Raw genomic sequence first — 23,393 nt, 5'->3', positions numbered from 1 at the left:
CTATCTATTCTGTTAAAAGTCTGAAGAATAATTAGAATAAAAAAATAATTAGAAAATCTGTATCTATAGAAAGACTTTTGCAATAAATGTTTTGCAGGTCTCTGATAGAGAAAGAGATCAGGATAATCTATACAGATAAATAGGTGCTTCTTACCCAAACAGGATATATAAATATATATTCTACACCAAGAATGAAACTACAGCTTTGCATACTACAGAGATAATGTAACAAGTTTATGTTTATAATAGGGTTATATATTCAGAAATCACCTCTTAGAAAATGCTGTAACACATACTTGCCCAAAAAATATGTGTGGGAGTCATAACATGCACATTTTTATGCATTTGGAGTTTGTATAAAATCACTGACGTATCCACATTACACCTACTGTTGAGTGGGCGTAGCTTATATGTGTGGTTTGCCAAGCGTAGGCATGTTCTTCCTTTATATGAGAAAGTACGCACCTACTTTTCCTTAAAAAATAGACACAAAGTAGCATGGAATGTTGCTACTCTTTGGGGTTCTGGAATGTTGCTACTCTTTGGGGTTCTGGAATGTTGCTACTCTTTGGGGTTCACTGTACATTAGACATACGTTGATATCAAAACCTTGTAATGACAAATCCCTAGGATATCCTAACGATGGTAGAAGCAACCCTTGCTTTCCCTTTGGTGCACAGCCTCCTTCACTCCCTTTTCAGACATCAACCTCATGCTATGATCATAATCTTCCATTCTCCCATGATTCCATTCTTTTCTTTAATTATGTATAAACAATTTTTATTGATGATAAACCCAACAGGCAACAGTACATATCAACAGCACGGAATACATCTCAACGGAAAGCCAGCAAACAAAGATAACAGAAAAAATATCAAGTTTTACCATATCAAGCAGAACACCCATCCCCCCATCCCTGTATAAAGTGCAAAGGAACCCCCCTCCCCTGAAATCCCTCATCTCTTCCTCCCCCCCCCCAAAAAAAACCAGGAACCAAACCTCCCACTTCCCTTTTACAAAGCCCCCCTCCCCCCAGGACCACTACTCGCACCCTTATTTATCCCCCCTTTCTCCCCATCCCCCCACTCTCAAACCTAACCCTGCTAATGTGGTACAGGTGGATGAAACCTAGAGCCGAGGTGGTATGTGTAATACAGTCCCCAAATTTGTTAAGAAAATAACTGCAAGAACATGGGTTCTTTTCTTATTCAATTTGCTATATCCAGGGCAGGATTAATTCGTCCAGGGCCCCTAGGCACACAAGTACACTGGGCCCCCTGCACCGCCCCGCCCCACCATGCGCACAGGCGGAAACAGGAAGCTGCGTCAGAGGGAAGCTTTGGGCAAGCAGCACCGCTTGCACAATTACAGTTCCCGTTGCCTTTCTTACCCGCGTTGCTTGCTTGTCTTACTTTCTGTTGATGGGGGGGGGGAGGGGCGCATTGCCGGTCGGGGGGGGGGGGGCCCGTGTTGCCGATCGATGCTGGAGGGGCCCATCGCTGTTTGGAAAAACCAATGTTGATGCCCTCCTTCATCGGAACCCCCTGACCATTTCAGGCCCTAGGCACGTGCCTACTTGGCCTATTGGATAATCCTGCCCTGGCTATATCGTCCTCCCAAGGGAGTTCAGAATGGTTTACATGAATTTATTTGGGTACTCAAGCATTTTCCCCTCTCTGTCCCAGAGGGTTCACAATCTATCTAATGTACCTGGGTCATTGGGAAGATCAGGTGACTTGCCCAGGGTCACAAGGAGCAGTGTGGGTTTGAATCCACAACCCCAGGGTGCTGAGGCTGTAGCTTTAACCACTGCGCCACACACTCCCCCCTTCTCCCATCGCTTTTCATCCCAGCTCTTGATGAACCCTTGTCTTGTTAACTTCATTACAGATCATGCCTAAACACACCTTGTTCTGATGCTATCTGCACCAGGCCTGTGAACGGAAAAGATTAAAAGAGTGGGCTGATGAAACTAACTGTTTTTGCCCCTTTAACAGGGACTCCCTCTGTCAAGCTTTCCTCTGCAATGGCTAAAGTCTTTGGGTTGCTGGTCTGCTTGGCTGCCGCTCTGCTTTTTAAAGGATCCAGCCCAGCAGGTGAGTTCGTAACGGTTTTGGGCATTTAAATGACTATGACTGCAGAAGAGTTTTTAAGGAGAGCAGAAAGAGACAGGAAGCATCAGAGGTTTGTGATCCTGTGTTCTTCAACTGGAATTAAATCTTTCTTTGAGGGTCAGATTAGGGCAGGGGCGTCAAAGTCTCTCCTCGAGGGCCGCCATCCAGAAGACTTGAGGCGGTCCAGAGGAGGGCGACGAAAATGATAGGAGGCTTGCGCCAGAAGACGTATGAGGAGAGACTGGAAGCCCTGAATATGTATACCCTAGAGGAAAGGAGAGACAGGGGAGATATGATTCAGACGTTCAAATACTTAAAGGGTATTAACGTAGAACAAAATCTTTTCCAGAGAAAGGAAAATGGTAAAACCAGAGGACATAATTTGAGGTTGAGGGGTGGTAGATTCAGGGGCAATGTTAGGAAATTCTACTTTACGGAGAGGGTGGTGGATGCCTGGAATGCGCTCCCGAGAGAGGTGGTGGAGAGTAAAACTGTGACTGAGTTCAAAGAAGCGTGGGATGAACACAGAAGATTTAGAATCAGAAAATAATATTAAAGATTGAACTAGGCCAGTTACTGGGCAGACTTGTACGGTCTGTGTCTGTGCATGGCCGTTTGGAGGAGGATGGGCAGGGGAGGGCTTCAATGGCTGGGAGGGTGTAGATGGGCTGGAGTAAGTCTTAACAGAGATTTCGGCAGTTGGAACCCAAGCACAGTACCGGGAAAAGCTTTGGATTCTCGCCCAGAAATAGCTAAGAAGAAAAAAAAAAAAAATTAAATTGAATCAGGTTGGGCAGACTGGATGGACCATTCGGGTCTTTATCTGCCGTCATCTACTATGTTACTATGTTACTATGTTTTCAGGATTTCCCCAATGAATATGCTTTCATTGTATGCTAATGGATCTCATACATAGTCATTGGGGAAATCCTGAAAACCCGACTGGATTGCGGCCCTCAAGGAGGGACTTTGACACCCCTGGATTAGGGCTTTTCTATGGCAGAGAAGAAGTAGGCTAAAAATATCCCTTTTAAATAAATTATGTAGCCCTGCAGGAAAGTGTACATGTGTGAACAGAAGTGAAATGGGAAAATAAAAATCTTGGTCGCTCTTTAAAGTAGGTCTGAGCGTCAATGAGAGCACTGTGTATCTGGAGTTTGAATCGTAGATGAAAGTGACAGCAGAGCAGCTGGATTTTATTCCAGATTTCGCTTGGAACTGGAAGATATCCAATGGGAATCGAGCAGTGATTTATAAAAAGGTGACACCCACCTCCCCCTCCCCACGTACTTCAACGAAAAGACTGCCTGTTTCTCTCGAGCACCAGCTGTTCCAAATTAAGTGTCGAGACGCTCATAAATAAAAGTTCAGGCTGGGGTGGAAGGGTTCAGGGGCAAATCTGTTCCTCTTTTTGGCTCACCCGATTGCATAGTTACTATTCAGCATGGGGTTTAGCCCTGCAAATGCATCCGTGAGAATGAAGACCTCACTTTTGTCAGCGGGAAGTACCTTCTTGCTGCAAAAGGGAAAGTCATGTAAATCAGTGTTTTTCAACCTTTTTACACTTATGGACCGGCATAAATAAAAGAATTATTCTGTGGACCGGCATCGGTCCATGGACCGGCAGTTGAAGAACACGGGGCTAAGTCGTGGGCCAGACCCCGCCCATCTCTACCCAATCTCCACCCCAGACCCCGCCCCCATAATAGTACTAATTGCACCTTGCACGTCCCGTGCCTCATCGGGAAGCCTTCCCTCTGACGTTGCAACGTCAGAGAGAAGGCTTCCGGTTCAGGCGCAGGACGCCCGTAGGAGCCGCTGCCCGTGGCTTTGTGCACTGAATCAGTGAGGAAGAGGGAGCTGGCTCGAAGATAACGCCGCATCAGTCGCACCATGGACCAGTGGTTGAAGAACACTGTTTTGGTCTTGATGCACGTGCTGGACCTGTGGACCAGCAGGAAATTTCTGTGGCCCAGCACTGGTCCATGGACCGGTGGTTGAAGAACACTGATGTAAATAACTGAGGGTTATAGCTCGTCCAGCATGTCCGCAGCGATAGTCTTCTGTATGCACTTTATTACATTGTTCTATTTTCCAGTTGAGGGGCTTATTTTGAAATACTGCTAAGGCCTTATCATTAGAAACAGTTATTTCTAATATCATAATGAACTTCACTCTAGAGCAGTGGTTCCCAACCCTGTCCTGGAAGTCCACCAGAAAATCAGGTCTTCAGGATAACCTTAATGAATAGATTTGCATGCCTGTCACTCCATTACATGCAAATCTCTCTCATGCATATTCATTAAGGCGATCCTGAAAACCTGACTGGTTGGTGGTCCTCCAGGACAGGGTTGGGAACCACTGCTCTAGAGTGAAGTTCATTATGATATTAGAAATAACAGTTTCAGCTTCGGTAGCATCACTCGTGCAGGGCCCCCAATCCGTTTCCTAGACTTGAAAAACAGTTCAGCCCCATAAGTAGGGTTACCAGATTTTACGCCAGCAAAATCCGGACCCCCCTAGACCCGCCCCCCCCCCAGGTCCGCCCAGTTCCACCCATCCCTGCCCCGTTACGCCTCAGCTCTACCCACAGCCCTGCCCCCCCCACACTGCCTGTTTGTCGGGCAGGAAGGCATCCGCACATGCGTGGATACGCCGCGATGATGTCACGGTGACATCACCACATTTCATCCGCACATGCACGGATGCTCCCTCCCGACACGATTTCTTTTCAAAACCCAGACAAAGTGCCGGGTTTTGAAAAGCCATCCGGACATGTCCTCAAAAGGAGGACAGGTCTGGGGGAAATCCGGACGCCTGGTAACCCTCGCCATAAGTCAGGAGAGCAGCATCTCGCCCCAGTTTGTTTCCTTAACTTTTAACAGGAGGGGAGGGCCAAGGGTACCAGGCAGCACACAAATGTTGCTGCCATCCACTTGTATTCATTTCCGCTGCGACGTTATCGATGGCACTTTAATAACTGGCAGCTGGTAGAAACAGTAGAATGGCATCCTCTGTCAACCCCATCCAGAGACGCTGTGGGAAACCTGATGGCCTAAATACAGATGCCTGTTTACTTCAAAGTGCTTCCAACAGTTCTTCAAAAACAGCTCAAAGGAACTCCCCATGATTGGAAAGATGAGCTTTTGAAAGGAAGACCAGAAAAGTCTGTTTGGCAGTGTCCCACTCCACGGGGTGGGTGAGGGGAGGGGGCAGGGGCTGAAAAGAAGAAAGCATGTTTTGTTTGAGCGCAACTCCATGCTTGGCCAAGGAACGGAAAGGCAAATTGATGAACTGGGGGAAATCAAGCACCTTGGACACCGCGTCAAGCTTTCTGGTTTTTTTTGGTAGACTTCGCTATGCATTTCTTAATATTTCTGAAAGCTTACCTACATACAGTAAACTGTATACTAAGTCATAGCTTAGATCAGCCTGCAGACCTTCAACGGAAGCATCCAGTTCTTTACAGAGTGCAACCAGAATTTCTCCAGCCCTGAGGTTTGTTGAGAAAATCTGGCCTGTTTTGGTCTAAAGTTGATTGTGATTTAAAAACATGAATAATTTCAACTCTCCTGGAGATATCACAGTTCGGATTCAGATCCCAGAAGAACGTAACATGAACTTTGATGGGTTGCAAGGTTGTGAAAGTTTCACCCTAAAATAATCGAAGTCATTGTTTTTTGACATCCAATAAAAGCAACATCGGCCCATGCAATAATATAATTCTTGCAGCAGCAGCTTGAAATATCCTCATCCAAAGAATGTAATCAAGTGTGAAACGAAGATGGTCAGTTATGAACAACTAAAGATATGCTAATATTTTTGGGTTATTTTATTTATTTATTTAAAAAATGTATAATCCATTTATATACCTAAGCGACTTACAGATAAAACATTCACAATAGTACATAAAGTTTTGCATTCTACAGTACAATACAAACCCAGCATATAATTAAAAAAATTGGGTGGAGGGGGGAACCCCATTAGTCAGCCTTAATATTTCTTTTTTTTTTGTTCTACAAAGATGTACCAAATGAAGGGGGTCCTTTTACTAAGGCGTGCTAAAATGGCTAGCACGCCTTAGTAAAAGATCCCCCAATGTGCATTAACCACCTAATTCTTTAAATTTGTGGCCGTGGAGGGGCATAATCAAAATAAACGTCCAAGTCCAATTTGGACGTAGGGCACCAGTCACCCAAAGTCAGCATCAGGAAAAGGTCCATTCTCAAAAAGTACGTCCCAAATTTTTTTTTTTGCGAAAATCGTCATCCTATACATCCAGGCGGTTAATCGCCCAGACCGCCACTACGTCTATCATTATACCAAAAATTAGTTCAAGTCCCAAACGCCCAGAACAAGACATTTCAAACGTGGGATGCCCAGTCTCTCCTGCCGCCACACCCCAAGACATCCTCCAGCAGGAGGGATGCCTAGAAGGATAGAAGGAGGAGAAAGATACAGATAAAAGCAATTTGTCTGAGGTACAGAGTTCTCGGGGAGGTGTGTAAGGAGAGAGAAGAGAGGAGAGATATTGAGGGGCTGCAGAACGAACACAATTGAAGGTAAGTATAGGAGTTTGAACTGTATGCGGAGGCGGATAGGGAGCCAATGAAGTGATTTAAGGAGAGGAGTGGCATGAGTGTCCAGAGGTCCAGTTAGAAAGACCAGTTAGAAATGTGTCTCTTGCCACATTTATACACCCGCAGTTATGCTAGGTCTGTGGCTGCAAGCATGTAAATGATAACCATGCCGATATTGGGTGTCAGGTCAAAAGCACGCCGGGACAAAGGTGCGCACAGACAACTGAGCGCAGCGCGGAGGCACGCGCCGAAGAACATAAGAACATAAGCAGTGCCTCTGCCGGGTCAGACCACAGGTCCATCCCGCCCAGCAGTCCGCCCCCGCGGCGGCCCAACAGGTCATGACCTGCCTGAATCACCAGAAGGGGTCCCCTTGCCCCCTAGGTATCTCATCGAAGTCCTATCTTCCCATCAAAATCCTAACCCTCCGACCTTTCACCTACACGACTGTTTTAAAGGGCTCCGACGGGGCCCCCCCAATTTACTTTATACAGATTGCGCCGCGTTGTGGGGAGTTTGGGGGGTTGTAACCCCCCACGTTTTACTGAAAACTTTACCCTAAAAAACAGGGAAACAATTAAGTTTCCAATATAATGAGGGAGGTTACAAGCCCCCAAGCCCCCCACAATTCCACTGCGATCTGTATTAAGTAAACTGGGGGGGTTCCCCAACAAAACCCCCGTCGGAGCCCCTAACAACACTCTTTTTCTTCAGCGTGTGCTTCCGTCTTGCGCTCAGTTGTCGGCACGCGCCTTTGTCCTCGGCAGTTTTGTCTATGAACCCGATATTGGGCGGAGCCTTGATAAAGCGGTTCACGCGAAACATGAGGGCTTTGACACCCTCAACGGCATAGACATCTCAAACGGAGATAGTTATGCAAAAGCTAAGTATCAGCTTACTGAATTAAATAAATGCATAAATATATAGCACAAGATAGTGAAAACATTAAGCTCTTTATAAGAGATAAGTGAATAACAGACCCTGTAACGAGCTGGCACATAAAGCTTAGAAATGTGAGAAGCTTGAGTTCTGAGTGATGGCACTGAGGGTCTGATAAGACTTGGTGAAGGTGGTTATTTGAGCGGGAGAAATAAAATCCTGGCTTTAAGATAGGTCACATAAATGAAAGACATTCTGTACTCTGACTGCTTACTTTAATGTACTTAAACCACTGGGAAACTACATCTTGCAATAATAATGCTTCAAAAAAGTATTTTGTTTGGTTATTTCTAGGTGCTCAAGAAAGCCAGGCTGTCCTAGACGAGGTTTGCTATTTCTTTCTTTAATTACTTTAGCGATTTCAACCATAATGGGAATGCATTGTTCATGCTGGTTACAATATCTAAGAAGGAATAGGGTTACCGGAGGTCCGGATTTTCCCGGACACATCCTCCTTTTCGAGGACATGTCCGGGGGTCTGGACGGCTTTTCAAAACCCAGCATTTTGTCCGGGAGTTTGAAAAGCCTCCTCTAAATCGCATTGGGAAGGAGGAAAACCGCGCATGCGCGGATGCCACGTAATGAAGTCGCGTGCCTGCATGTGCGGATTTCCTTCTGCCCGATGAGAGTAGAAGCGGGCGGGGAGGGGGGGGGGGAGGCTAGGGCGAGACTGGAGGCGGGACTGGGGCATAACAGGGCGGGGATGGTTAGAACTGGGCGGGCCTGGGGGCAGGTCTAGGGAGTCTGTATTTTACTATAGTAACCCTAAGAAGGAACAATGAACAAATTCTGGTAAACAAAACTGGCAAGGTGGAATTGATAAACTAGCAAGTCCATAATTGCTCCTGCAGGTTCCTTGTCTCGTAAGGCTCTACACCAGGGCTGCCCAAGTCCGGTCCTCGAGATCTACTGGCAGGCCAGGTTTTCAGGATATCCACAATGAATATGCATGAGAGAGATTTGCATATGGCAAATCTCTCTCTCATGCATATTCATTGTGGATATCCTGAAAACCTGGCCTGCCAGTAGATCTCGAGGACCGGACTTGGGCAGCCCTGCTCTACACACACACATACGCACATTATTTCTTTGGACTATGTTTAAAATCTTGCCTGTCCTTTATTGTTCGATCGTTTGTTTCCCCATTACAGACCGTTAAGAATGAGAGATCGAAGAGGCAGAGCCAGCAGGCCTTGACTGTGACGACCATCTTGGTAAGGCATAAGGTTAACAGACGTCCGGATTTTCTCGGACATGTCCTCCTTTTGAGACTCAGATGGAGCACAGGTCAGAGGGCGGAGAGTAGGCGTGCTCTTGCACTAATCAGTTGCTGTAGCTAGATTGCCACGTGCTAACTGATTACCCCGGGGTTAATGTGTGAGCTCTTACCACCTACAAAATAGTTGGCGGAAGGGGCTCACACGCTCATGGAAAGATTACAGCAAATTTTGTATATGATACACATATGTTTGTTTAAGATTTGATCTACCGCTCCTGCATTTTACCGACCTAAGCGGTTTACAATGTATCAAACTAAAATGAAATTAGGTACTTGAGAAAAACGACCCTATCTGTCCCGAAGGCTCACAAACTAGCTAAAGTACCTGAAAATATGTAATAACAAGATATAATACATTTCCAAGATCAAAAATCAAAGAAATAGAAAGAATGAAAGAAGATAAAGGGCTCCTTTAACGAAGCCGCGTTAGCGGCTTTAGCGCGTGTGACTTTTAATCACGCGCTAGCTGAAAAGCTACCGCCTGCTCAAGAGGAGGCGGTAGCGGCTAGCACGTCCAGCGGTTTAGCACGCGTGTTAAACCGCTAACGCGGCTTCGTAAAAGGAGCCCAGAAAGTTAAAAAATAAAATAAAACAAATTTAAGAGATAGAAAAGTCTCTGAAGCGGCCTGATAGCAAACGGTCGTATTTTAGTGCAGGTCTTAATACAACTCCCGGCACAGCCCACGTCACAGATCCGTCACTGGCAGAGCTTGAGAGCATCAAAGAAATGGACATTTCTAAAACATATCCACTAAAACTGTTCTATGAAATAAATACATCCACATCAACACGAATCAGTACAAATGAATACAAATGAAGGCAGATTGCGGTCCCCATTCCATTATTCAATTCGGGAGAGCCGTTTCTAATCCTTTGGCCACCGAGCTTCCGGCTAATTTTTACATCCACCTTACCTCTGCTCCTCCCCAGCCTATTCCCTATTATTATCGGTATTGAACACATCATACCAACAGCACCCAATAAACAAATAAGATTGTTCAATGAATTACATGTATCTTTTTTTCTTTTTTTTTTCTTCTAACGGTGATCAAAATCTGAAGTTAATCTTGTTTGGATGTCTTTGTTTCCTGAATTTAAGGCTGTTGCTGACCTTCAAGTGTGTTCATTCTGCTGCCCCTCAATATCTCTCCTTATACCCCTTCCAGAGAACTCCATTCCTCAGATAAGTCACTCTTAGCGTTACCCTTCTCCTCCACTGCCAATTCCAGACTTCGTTCCTTTCATCTAGCTGCCCCCTATGCCTGGAATAAATTACCCGAGTTTGTCCGTCAAGCCCCTTTCCCTTGTTTAAAAGCAGACTGAAAACCCACCTTTTTTATATATCTTTCAATCCTTAACCCTACTCCTCTGCCCTCCAACCCAGCCCGTTGATTAACTGTTCCCCTTAACTGTATCCATGACATCCTGTTTGTCTTTGGGAAGCAAAGCTGAGCATGTGATGTCATAATGCCTCATTCCACCAATAAGAGCCAATCTCATCAGTGATGTCACAATGGCTTCATTGGCCTGTACTCCCCTTTGCCCTCCAACCCAGCCAGCAGATTTACTGTTCCCCTTAACTGTATCCATGACATTCTGTTTGTCTTTGGGAAGCAAAGCTGAGCTTGTGATGTCATAATGCCTCATTCCACCAATAAGAGCCAATCTCATCAGTGATGTCACAATGGCTTCATTGGCCTGTACTCCCCTTTGCCCTCCAACCCAGCCAGCAGATTTACTGTTCCCCTTAACTGTATCCATGACATTCTGTTTGTCTTTGGGAAGCAAAGCTGAGCTTGTGATGTCATAATGCCTCATTCCACCAATAAGAGCCAATCTCATCAGTGATGTCACAATGGCTTCATTGGCCTGTACTCCCCTTTGCCCTCCAACCCAGCCAGCAGATTTACTGTTCCCCTTAACTGTATCCATGACATCCTGTTTGTCTTTGGGAAGCAAAGCTGAGCATGTGATGTCATAATGCCTCATTCCACCAATAAGAGCCAATCTCATCAGTGATGTCACAATGGCTTCATTGGCCTGTACTCCCCTTTGCCCTCCAACCCAGCCAGCAGATTTACTGTTCCCCTTAACTGTATCCATGACATTCTGTTTGTCTTTGGGAAGCAAAGCTGAGCTTGTGATGTCATAATGCCTCATTCCACCAATAAGAGCCAATCTCATCAGTGATGTCACAATGGCTTCATTGGCCTGTACTCCCCTTTGCCCTCCAACCCAGCCAGCAGATTAACTGTTCCCCTTAACTGTATCCATGCCTGTTTGTCTGTCTTGGCTGTTTAGATTGTAAGCTGCTTTCTTACTCTTTGTGACTCTGTACAGTGCAGCGTGCGTCTGGCAGCGCTATAGAAATAATTAATAGTAGTAGTAGTAGTTATCTCCAGCAAGAAAGCAGTGCTGCTCAGTGCAGGATCCATTAGAAGTAATTTCTCAGATTGATCTTACTGGCTTTCTGGAAGATTCTATGCCTGTTCTGATTAAGGCAATTTTGATAGCCTCATTCGCTCTAGAACAGTGGTTCCCAAACCTGTCCTGGGGGACCCCCAGCCAGTCAGGTTTTCAAGATATCCCTAATGAATATGCATGAGAGAGATTTGCATATAATGGAAGTGACAGGTATGCAAATCTCTCTCATGCATATTCATTAGGGATATCTTGAAAACCTGACTGGCTGGGGGTCCCCCAGGACAGGTTTGGGAACCACTGCTCTAGAATATGAAAGAAGTTAGAGTCTTTGATTGTATTTTCATTTTAAAGTCATAAAGTCTATCCTAATCAGATCGTCAGCTCTTCTGAGAAAGGACTGTCTCTTGCATGTACAATGTAAAGCACTTGTGTGTGCCTGGTAGTGCTATAGACACGGGGGGAGGGGGTATTCACTAAACGGACCTACCGATCCGATCCGGGTCTGGGGGACTGATTCACGAAGTGTCCTCATGCAAATGAAGACGCTCGTAATCATACCCCCAACCGGCTGCAGGGATCGCTGAATAGCGATCCCGACGCATATGCAGACCATCTGTAGATGGTCTGCGAATGCTTACAGAGCAGTGACCTTTTTTAAAAAAAAAAACCTTTTTTTTGCTTCTCTTTTTCTTTGCGAGCCCGTGGTTTTAACCCTCTTTAAACCCGCGGGTTAAAACCAGAGGCTTGCAGTATGGGGAAGTGTCGGGGTGGAAGGAAAGATTTGGGGCGAGAGCAGAGGGGTGAGTCGGGGCGGCAGGCAGGAGAGATTCGGGGCAGAGAGCAGGGTGGCGAGAGGAGAGTCGGGGCAGGAGAGCAGGAGAACCCAGGCAGAGAGCAGGAGATGCAGTCGGAAAGCAGTGAGCGACTGGTCCCCAGCAGTTGCTTCTTTTGCTGATCGGCCAGCCCAGTCGGTGTTCCAGATTTGTGTAGTGAATCGCTGCCTGCCTGCATCTGAATGCTGCTCCCCCTCATTTGCATGCGCGGATCGGAGGATGATCGGGACAGAGGTTAGTGAATCGGGTCAGAGGGAAATTGGGGTCGCTAAGGGGTCGCTAAGTGGTTGGGACTTGATCGGAGGGCTTAGCGAATCTAGCCCTAAAAGTTTCTGGGACATTCAGTTCGGATATTTCCTGACCTCTGTAGGGCCACTCAGCTGAAACAGAGAGCTATTCTGGCTTTGAAATCTCAAGTTTTGCCCTGGGAGGGACCTTTTTCCTTCGATTTCCATGTAGATGTATTATAAAAATACTAGTCTTTAAGCCCATTACATTAAAGGGTGCTAGAATAGATGTGTCTTTCTCTCTCTCTCTCTCTCCTTGGCTGCTTTCTGTCTGTCTTTCTTTCTTTCTGTCTCTTTTTCCTCCGCTGTCCACCACCACCACCCCTTGCCAGCTCCCCCAGTCCAGCAGTAGCCCTTCTCCCTTCCTTTTATGTCCCCCGTGTCCAGCAGCACCTCTTCTGTGCTCACCCTGTCCCTCTTTCCTGCTCCTCAGTCCATCAGCACCTCTTTTGTGCTCCCCCTGTCCCTCTTCCCTTCCCCCTGGTCCATCAGCACCTCTTCCGTGCTCCCCCTGTCCCTCTTCCCTGCTCCCCGGCCCATCAGCGCCCCTTACCTGCTCCCCCTGTCCAGCATGTTCGTTTGCAGCCTGGTGAGGATAGCGACCAGCTGAAGTGAACCTCGCAGGTCGCTATGCACCTCAGTAGCAAGTTCCTTCTGACGCGATCGCGTATGTCAGAGGAAACGTGCTACTGAGGTGCTGAGCGGCCTGCGAAGTTTGTTACAGGCGGCCGCTATTCTCATCAGGCTCCTTTGAAGAGTGGCATCGGCAGCGGTACTGGGCGGCGATGATGCGGCTCTGGCGCCGCTGGGAGAGAGCTTGCCTGCAGCTTCCTCCAGCAGCAGCAGTTGGTGAGTGAGGGCGGGAGGAGGGGAGTGGCCAGAGTGTTCCCTGCCGCTGGGTTCTAAAATGGAACACGGCCACGGATCACACACCATGGCGGCAGGGAACACGAAACCCTTAGGGTTTTATTATATAGGATTGGATAAAACTGATGTATCTCTAGATCCAGAACATTTGAAAATGTTTCTGATATCAAGGCAACCTCCTGTGCCTATAGCTATATTTACTCCTTCAGATGTGTTAAAATGATTTAAGGAAACACCTAAATATGATTTATAGGTCCCTCCAGTCTGCTGTGAGAATTTTCTTTTTATTCCTGTTGATTTTATCCCTTAAATTTCTGTGTTCTTGTTCCTCATTTTATTAAACTTTATTTACCTTAAATTGGGGATAATAGAAATATAGATGTTACATATATACTTTTGTTGATATTTACCTTGTAAATTATTTAAGTAAGATCTATATTTCTGTTCGAGTTTAATATGTGTGAATTATTATAAAAGCATAATTTTTTTAAAAAGTCATTTCTCGCCCTGCTTCTCAAAGCAATTTCCATTTTGTATGAATGCTGGCAAACCACCCATAATATAAGAATGTTTTCTCCTAGGAGAGACCTTTTGCCATGAGTAAAGGTTCAGAACTGGAGGGATACTGCATTGATCTCCTCAACAAACTCTCCGAAAAGCTGGGATTCCAATACCAGGTGGCCGTGGTGAAGGATGGATATTATGGCATGCGGGACAATGATGGGAATTGGAATGGGATGGTTGGAGAGCTTATCCGAAAGGTAACTTTACATGGGAATTAACTCAAAACGTGGCTCGATAGTTGACAAACAAATGTGCATTTCATCATCCACCATCTGTAGTCATTCTTTTTTTTTTTTTCCAATTTAATTTGTCAGAGCTGAAAATCTACTAAAATTACTTGCCGTTACTTTTCAAGGTCAAGTCACGTCAAAGAATAATGCTTGTCTGGGTAGTTGTATCCTTACGCACACAGACGCTCGTAACATTGACAGAAATCTTGCTTACACGACGTACATATCATCTCTTCTAGTATAGACTTATGAAGGGACTTTTTTAAAAAATAAAGTAAAATTCTGGAATCTCTCGTGGCACACCTGCAATCTCTTCGGGGCACATCAATGTGCCGTGGAACACAATTTGAGAGACCCTGGTATAGGCCATTATGGTCTGTATCAGTCATCATTTTTCTTGTTTCTCTTTTCACGGAACTTTTGTGGTGATGCTCTAAGAGCATTTCATTCTCTTGCAGGAAGCGGATCTAGCGGTGGCGCCATTAACCATCACGTCAGTGAGAGAGCAGACGATATCCTTTACCAAGCCCTTCATCCAGACTGGAATCGGCATCCTCCTGAAGAGAGACACTACAGCTGAGGGTCCCTTCTTCTTCCACTTCCTGAAACCCTTCAGCAAAGAGACCTGGGTTAGCATTGTCATCGCATATCTGGCCACCTGCATCTGCCTCTTCCTTGCGGGCAGGTAGAAGACTTATTCACTTCTGCTCTATGCCTTAGCTTCAAAAAAAAAGTCACTGGAAGCATCCAGCACACTGGATCCCCTCACTTCTATCACTTCATAAGTCACTGTAGAGCAGGGTTCTCAAAGTCCCTCCTTGAGGGCCGCAATCCAGTCGGGGTTTCAGGATTTCCCCAATGAATATGCATGAGATCTATTTGCATGCACTGCTTTCAATGCATATTCAATGGGGAAATCCTGAAAACCCAACTGGATTGCGGCCCTCAAGGAGGAACTTTGAGATCCCTGCTGTAGAGCATTTTGAGGTATATCATGGTTTATATCAACATAAATATTGCAGATTATGATATCTTTCATTGGCCCATCACTGCCATTATTCTTCATTCTATAGTGAGAAGTTCTAAAGGAATATCTGTAGCTTGTGATCAGTGGCGTAGCAAGGATAGGAGGTGCCAGGGGCGGTGCTGGCCCCACCCCCATGCCCTCCATTCCCTCCCCATGCCCTACACACACACACACACCCTCGCTGCTTCCTACCCCCTCGCGCTCTCCCTTCCCCCCACGTACCTCTGTAAATCTTCCCCAGCACCAGTGGCTTCTCCAGCGTGCCGCTCATGCCAACGTTGGCTTTTCCTCTGATGTCACTTCCTGCCCCTGCGACCTGGAAGTGATTCAGAGAGAACCAGACTGGTGCGAGCAACAGGCAGAAGTTGCTTGGGCTGGCGAAGATCTCTAAAGGCATGGGATGGGGAGGAGGGATGGCGCGAGCAGAGGCGTGGTGTGACGGGGCAGGGCGGAGAGGTGCCGGCGCCCCCATCGAGACGGCACCCGGGACGGTCACCCCCTCCGCCCTCTCCCTTACTACGCCACTGCTCGTGATAGTTTTCATTGAATCAACAAAGATTTAAGGGCATGATTTTATTCATCTTGTTTCATAGTAAAGTGCTTTTTTTTATTTTCTTTGGATTGAGTTCACACATTTTTCAATAGTGGCACAAGGTGAGTTACGGTCAGATATGCTAGGTATTTCCATGTTCCCAGAAGGCTTGCACCTGATGCAATGGAGAGTTAATCCCCAAATTCTATAAATGGTGCTTTGAGTTGCGTGTGCAAATTTGGCCACATGCTCGATTGGTGCATGTAACTTAATTGAAAAGCAAGCCAATAATCGCTGATAGGTGTCTTCCATTTAATGCACACTGATTCCATTAACACATGTTAAAGCCATAATGTCCCTTGATGAATTCCCCCTAAGGTGCTTATTTTAGAAGCATTATTTGGGTTTTAGACATGAATTAACTGACCATTAGACATTTATATTGCACAAACACCTAGATCCTGATTTTTACAAGGCCAGGATATAACTGGAACACATGCATCTGGCAAAGGGACATGACTTGGGTATGTTTGGGGTAGGATTAGGGCAGGCCAAAAAATGAAAATGTGTTCCCAATTTCAGAAGGGATTGCCTAGGTTCAAAAAGATCAACATCAGGATTTACACCCTAGGGCCATCTGGGCTTCAGAAAAGCACTTCAATTGAGCAGTCCTCCATTTGAGGGATTAGGGGAGGTCATCCCCTTAATCCCCCAATAGTTGATGCCCCCCTCAACCACCAAAACCAAAACTACTAAGAGATAACTGTGACAGCTTTGGAAAAGATAAAGGTTTATGATTCTAGAATGGCTGATATAAACCTTTATAGAATAGTGCTCAGTGTGCATTTTGTTTGGCCCCCAAATTTGAACATAACATAAGAACATAAGAATAGCCTTACTGGGTCAGACCAATGGTCCATCTACCCAGTAGCCCGTCTTAATAGTGGCCAATACAGGTCACAAGTACCTAGCAAAAACCGAAACAGTAGCAACATTCCAGAATCTCAAAGAGTAGCAACATTCTAGAACCCAAACAGTGGCAACATTCTAAAACCCAAACAGTAGCAACATTCTAGAACCCTCAAAGAATAGCAACATTCCAGAATCTCAAAGAGTAGCAACATTCTGGAACCCTCAAAGAATAGCAACATTTTAGAACCCAAACAGTGGCAACATTCTAAAACCCAAACATTAGCAACATTCTAGAACCCTCAAAGAATAGCAACATTCCAGAATCTCAAAGAGTAGCAACATTCTGGAACCCTCAAAGAATAGCAACATTTTAGAACCCAAACAGTGGCAACATTCTAAAACCCAAACTGTAGCAACATTTCATGCTACTGATTCAGGGCAAGAAGTGGATTCCCTCATGTCTGTCTCAATAACAGACTATGGACTTTTCCTCCAGGAAATTGTGCAAACCTTTTTTAAAACCAGCTACGTTAACCGCTCTAGGGTACCATTTAAGAAATCTAGTCCGTTGTTAGTGTCCATGCCTATAAGCATAGTGGATATTCATATGCCAAAGAGTGCATGCAGAGTCCCATTTTGTAAGGCTGGTTCCATATCCAGCACTGACGGGTTTTAAGACTGACTTCTTATGTGTCTGTCTCTGCTAGTGTCAAATCATTATTGCTCCTAGCTTTGAGTCTACATTCAGTAAGAATCTATGAGCATGCATCAGAATCGCAGAGCTGCAGATCCACCAGCTATGTGGCTAACAGTGATTTTCTCTCTTCAGGCTGAGCCCCATTGAATGGAAAGAGCCTCAGAAGGAGAAAAACAAATTTACTTTTCTTAATAGTCTCTGGTTTGGTGCTGGAGCACTTACCCTGCAAGGTAAGTGTTATTTTCACTTCAGAGAGCTTAAATTCTTTCCAGCCTCATTTTATAAGGTATGCTGCTCCTAGTTTTAAAGTTCTGCTTCAGTTTTTTTGGGACAAATAGGAGTTGATAAGAGAAAACCAGCTGGTCCCCTTTCGGGTTATTCCAGTCCTGCATTTTGAAGAGTTTCCTTTTTAAAGATGCGTTTAATTTATAAGCTTAATTAACGATTACTATTAAATTTTTTCCTTTTTTAATTTTTTTTATTCCCCAATATCTACCCTACCTGTTGTTTTTACCATTTATGTTCTCTTTTATATATACAATTGTAGTTCTACCCTTTCTTCCCCCGTGTATCTGTTAGTTTGTATGACATTATTTATTATTTTGTATGATAGTGTGTCAAACCTATGTATTCTTTTATAATTAATCTTTTTATCTGTATTTATATGTATTCTTTCATAATTAATCTTTTATAATTAATTCTTTTTATCTGTAAATCGCTTAGCAAATTAAATTAAGCGATTCAATAAGTCAAAAATAAACTTGAAACTTGAAACTTTTTTCATTGCGTGCTAGCACTTATGGACGGTATCTTGTTTCTTAGCAAAATCAGAATCCAAATTCCTTCTTCTAGCCAGGGCTGGTTGGGGATAGGGATATTAGATGTCCGGATGGCTTTTCAAAACCCAGCATTTTGGCCAGGTTTTGCAAATCTTCTGGCAACGAGCGACGTTGGGAAGGCATTTGTGCATGCACTGATACAATGCGGTGACAAGCAGGCAGCGGGGGGGGGGGGGGGGGGGGAGGGGGGAGGCTGAGCTGGGGCAGGACTATGGCGTGACTGGGGTATAACAGGCAGGGATGGGTCTAGGGCAGGTCTAGGGGTCCGGATTTTACTAAAGTAAAATCTGGTAACGCTAGCTAAGTGGCCTCCCCAACCAGTGCCTACCTCCCTGGCGGCTAGTGGCACATAGTGATGCTGACACCTGGAAAGGGTCGGTGGCCAAAAAAGCATACAAAATGTTAGTAATTAATATTAAAGGAAAAGAGAATAAATCAAATAATATCATAAAGCCTGTGTAACACTCCATGATGAAACCACACCTTGAGTATTGTGTGCAATTCTGGACATATCTTAAAAAAGATATAGTGGAACTGGAAAAGGGCAATCAAAAAAATTAAGGGTATGGAAGTAACATAGTAGATGATGGCAGATAAAGACCATCCAGTCTACCCAACAAGATAAATTCATGTGTGCAAAGACTAGGGGACACTCATTGAAGTTACATAGTGATATATTTAAAATAGTTTGGTCCATAAACTATTTACTAAACTAGACCACTACTTAGTCCTGGGGGTAAGTAGCATGGAATCTTGCTATTTTGGGGGGGGAGCTCTGTTGGTACTTCTGACCTAGACTAGCCACTGTTGGAAACAGGAAATTGGACTAGTCACTAGATAGACCCTTGGTCTTACCTAGTAGGGAAACTCATATTCTTATGTTCATGAAGATTTGCCGTTGAGTTGCCAAATCCTTGCAAGGCCCAAGAAGAAAAAAACACATTTACCCAAATTACATCAATGAGAAAATTCATCAAATCTTGCTTGAAATCAGAATCTGGAGGAAGAATATGAACAGGAATATCTATCCTTTTCCATTCTTTCTGCAAAACAAGTGATGAAGTATTGTATACATGCAGTTCATATCACTAGGGGTGTTTTCTTTTCCACCTTCTCTGCAGGTGTGGAGCCCCACCCCAAGGCTTTCTCTGCACGTGTTATTGCCACTGTGTGGTGGATCTTTACTGTGGTCTTGCTGGCTGCTTACATTGCCAACTTTGCCGCCTTTTTGAACTATGAGAGCCATGAAATTCCAACAATTCAAACCTTCGAAGATCTCGTGAAGCAAAAATCCATTGAGTTTGGAACCCTCAAAGGCTCTTCCACGTATAACTTCTTTAAGGTACGTCTGGTTGTATTAAGAGAGTCAAAATTAATGACAAATGATTATATTTATCTACCTCTTCCTTTTCATCAGAGAGATCCTCTGAGGTGTCCTAAATTACAGTCTTGGCAGTGATCTTATGTTGGAAGAACTCATGCTTATTCATAATACTCCTTTTCAGCAGAATTGGGGGTGGGGGTGGGGGAATTTTCTTTAACCAGTAGTTTCTCTGTCACAAATGAAATCAATAAATTAGTGATTTATAACAAAATGTTGCCATACCAGAATTCAGTAAGGTGCAGGAATTTCAGTCGATGAAACCCAGAATCACAAATCTATTGGCCTCTTGTTTATGTGTTTTAGAGCAGTGTTTTTCAATCTTTTTACACCTATGGACCGGCAGAAATAAAAGAATTATTCTGTGGACCGGCATCGGTCCGTGGACCGGCGGTTGAAGAACACTGGGCTAAGTTGTGGACCAGACCCCGCCCATCTCTACCCAATCTCCACCCCAAACCCTGCCCCCATAATACTAATTGTAACACTATTTTTTCCATTCATTTTTCACAGACACACAATATAATCTTATTAACACATAATGGTTAACCACAAAATTAAACTACACAAAGCACGCTGACAGCAGATGTAAATTCTCAAAACTGACATAATTCAATCACTAAATTCAAAAATAAAATCATTCCCCCCTATCTTTTGCTGTCTCCCTCCCTCCGTGCTATGCCTTACCTTCTGGCCTGCTCCCGCCTGGCCATTTTATGCCGCCCCCGGTATTATCTTCAGGCCGGCTCCCTCTTCCTCACTGATGCAATGCACAAAGCTGCGGGCAGTGGCTCCTTGCGCATTCCGTGCCTCATCTGGAAGCCTTCTCTCTGACATTGCAACATCAGAGAAAAGGCTTCTGGTTCAGGCGCAGGATGCCCATAGGAGCCACTACTCATGGCTTTGTGCACTGATTCAGTGAGGAAGAGGGAGCTGGCTCGAAGATAAAGCCGCATCGATCGCACTGTGGACCGGCAGGTTGAAGAACACTGTTTTGGGCCTGATGCATGTGCTGGCCCTGTGGACTGGCAGTAAATTTCTGTGGACCGGCACCGGTCCACGGACCGGTGGTTGAAGAACACTGTTTTAGAGAATCTGTTTGAAAGGTGATTTTTATTAGAGAAAAAGAACGCTAGTATAAAATATTCAAAACTTAGTTCTTGCATTTCGTAGAATTAACTTACATCCAAGTAATTCAGAGGACCTGTAGGCTTGATGATACTCACCGTGTTATCAAAGGTTCTTTTTAGTTCTTCTCTCCCCACACTTCCCCCAGACACTCTACTCATTGGGTAAGTCTCTCTTATCTGTCCCCATCTCCTCTACCCTCCTCAAGACTCTATCCCTTCGACTTTGATGCACTGTATGGCTGGAACAAACTGCCTGACTCAGTACATCGACCTCTGTCTCTGGCAGCATTCAAATCCAGACTCCAGCCCACTTCTTTGAAGCTGCTTTCAATTCTAAACGCCAACCGAACAGCTAAGTAGAGAATGAAGACAGGGACAAATGTTTCCCTGTCCTCGTGGGAACTCATTTGCCCCTGCCGGGCCCATGAGTTATTTTCCTGTCCCTGCCCCATTGCTGCAAGCTCCGACCTCATCTGCACAAGCCTCAAACACTTTAAAATCATAAGTAGCAACATTCTTGAGCTCAGATTGTGATGTCATAATGCCTCATTCCACCAATGCCTAAGCTCCGTCCTCATCTGCAAAAGCCTCAAACACTTTAACATCATAAGTAGCAACATTCTTGAGCTCAGATTGTGATGTCATAATGCCTCATTCCACCAATGCCTAAGCTCCGTCCTCATCTGCACAAGCCTCAAACACTTTAAAATCCTAAGTAGCAACATTCTAGAGCTCAGATTGTGATGTCATAATGCCTAATTCCACCAATGCCTAAGCTCTGTCCTCATCTGCAAAAGCCTCAAACACTTTAACATCATAAGTAGCAACATTCTTGAGCTCAGATTGTGATGTCATAATGCCTCATTCCACCAATGCCTAAGCTCCGTCCTCATCTGCACAAGCCTCAAACACTTTAAAGTCCTAAGTAGGAACATTCTAGAGCTCAGATTGTGATGTCATAATGCCTCATTCCGCCAATGCCTAAGCTCCGTCCTCATCTGCACAAGCCTCAAACACTTTAAAATCCTAAGTAGCAACATTCTAGAACTCAGATTGTGATGTCATAATGCCTCATTCCACCAATGCCTAAGCTCCGTCCTCATCTGCAAAAGCCTCAAACACTTTAAAATCATAAGTAGCAACATTCTTGAGCTCAGATTGTGATGTCATAATGCCTCATTCCACCAATGCCTAAGCTCCGTCCTCATCTGCACAAGCCTCAAACACTTTAAAATCCTAAGTAGCAACATTCTTGAGCTCAGATTGTGATGTCATAATGCCTCATTCCGCCAATGCCTAAGCTCCGTCCTCATCTGCAAAAGCCTCAAACACTTTAACATCATAAGTAGCAACATTCTTGAGCTCAGATTGTGATGTCATAATGCCTCATTCCACCAATGCCTAAGCTCCGTCCTCATCTGCAAAAGCCTCAAACACTTTAAAATCATAAGTGTCCGAGGCTTGTGTGGTTAAGGCAGAGCTTACAGGAATGGGACAGGGACAGCAACAAAACTCCTGGAATATAGGACGAGGAAACTGGGCTCCTGTAGAGACGGGGACAAATTTGTCCCCGTGTCAGTCTATACTGCTAAGCACCAATATCTGTCTTATCATTCCCTCTGTAATTCCCCCACCTGAACACTGTATACTGTAGATGCACCTTCTTGTACAGTTTGTCTGTCTTCACTAGATTGTAAGCTCTCTTGAGCAGGGTCTGTCTCTTCTATATTTTGAGGTATAGCACTGCTGAAGTCCACACAGTTTGCTTTTTAAATTTCATGTGCAACAAGGTAATGGCAGTGAGGCTGGGTGTACAGGGGTGGGGGAGGGGATTGAAGTACTTGTGCACCATACAGACTCAATAAAACCCAAAGTTGGGGGATCCCGATGCTCCCCAATCTACTAAGTAGTAGTAGTGTACCCATAATTACTAGTTATACAAAATTCCTTTTTATCACTTTTTTTTTTTTTTTAAATTACTCAACTTTGGTGCATCATTTGTCATTTGTTTGTTTTACGTCACTCCAGAATTCAAAGCATCCAACTTTTCAAATGATCTACGAGCGCATGGAGAAGAGAAAAGACTACGTTTACGTAAAGACCTTTGAAGAGGGAGTCCAGCGGGTAAAAGACTCCAAATACGCGCTTCTTGGAGAAGCGGTCATGCAGGATCGTGTGGTGGCCGAACACTGCGATTTAATTAGAGCTCCGGAGATGGTGGGCGCATGGGGCTACGGCATTGCTGCTGTGCAGGGTGAGTTTCAAAGGCGCTCGTTCGGATCTTCTGCGCTCATATCGCTAATCGAGTTGGCATCGTAAATCGCATCCACGCAAAGCTGCCGAACAGTGCTTTGGGCGTCACTAGACACGATTCTCAAAAGAACTTAGGCGGCTGCAATCTCTGGCCTACACTGCGATGCCTACGTTTTATGGCAGGCAGCATTAACCAAACAAGATAATATGGGAAATAAATTTAAAAAAGACCCCAGCTTCAAATACAATATCATAAGAACATAAGTAGTCGCCTCCGCCGGGGCAGACCAGAGGTCCATCCCGCCCAGCGGTCCGCTCACGCGGCGGCCCATCAGGCATATTGCCTGAGCAGCGGTCCCTGACTAATTTTATACCTACCTCTACACTTATCTCTAAACCATCCACTACTCTTATCTGTACCCCTCAATCCCTTTGTCCTCCAGGAACCTATCCAGGTCTTCCTTGAAACCCTGTACTGTGCTATTTCCTATCACGGCCTCCGGAA

General features: G+C 45.0%; 1 protein-coding gene across 2 annotated transcripts in view; it reads left to right on the top strand.

The window, feature by feature from the left end:
* LOC117349195 (glutamate receptor U1-like) overlaps positions 1-23,393 on the top strand; it is a 45,216-nt gene that overhangs the window by 10,899 nt on the left and 10,924 nt on the right. For both annotated transcript variants that reach the window (XM_033922366.1, XM_033922367.1), the window contains exons 2-9: positions 1,998-2,096; positions 7,928-7,959; positions 8,785-8,847; positions 13,905-14,084; positions 14,576-14,802; positions 17,418-17,515; positions 19,246-19,466; positions 22,664-22,889. In XM_033922366.1, the coding sequence (XP_033778257.1) occupies positions 1,998-2,096; positions 7,928-7,959; positions 8,785-8,847; positions 13,905-14,084; positions 14,576-14,802; positions 17,418-17,515; positions 19,246-19,466; positions 22,664-22,889 (1,146 nt within the window). The remainder of the gene's footprint in view (positions 1-1,997; positions 2,097-7,927; positions 7,960-8,784; positions 8,848-13,904; positions 14,085-14,575; positions 14,803-17,417; positions 17,516-19,245; positions 19,467-22,663; positions 22,890-23,393) is intronic.

The sequence above is a fragment of the Geotrypetes seraphini genome, chromosome 15 (genome assembly GCF_902459505.1).
Source record: "Geotrypetes seraphini chromosome 15, aGeoSer1.1, whole genome shotgun sequence".
Taxonomy (NCBI): Eukaryota; Metazoa; Chordata; class Amphibia; order Gymnophiona; family Dermophiidae; genus Geotrypetes; species Geotrypetes seraphini.
This window is presented reverse-complemented; position numbering and strand designations above follow the sequence as displayed.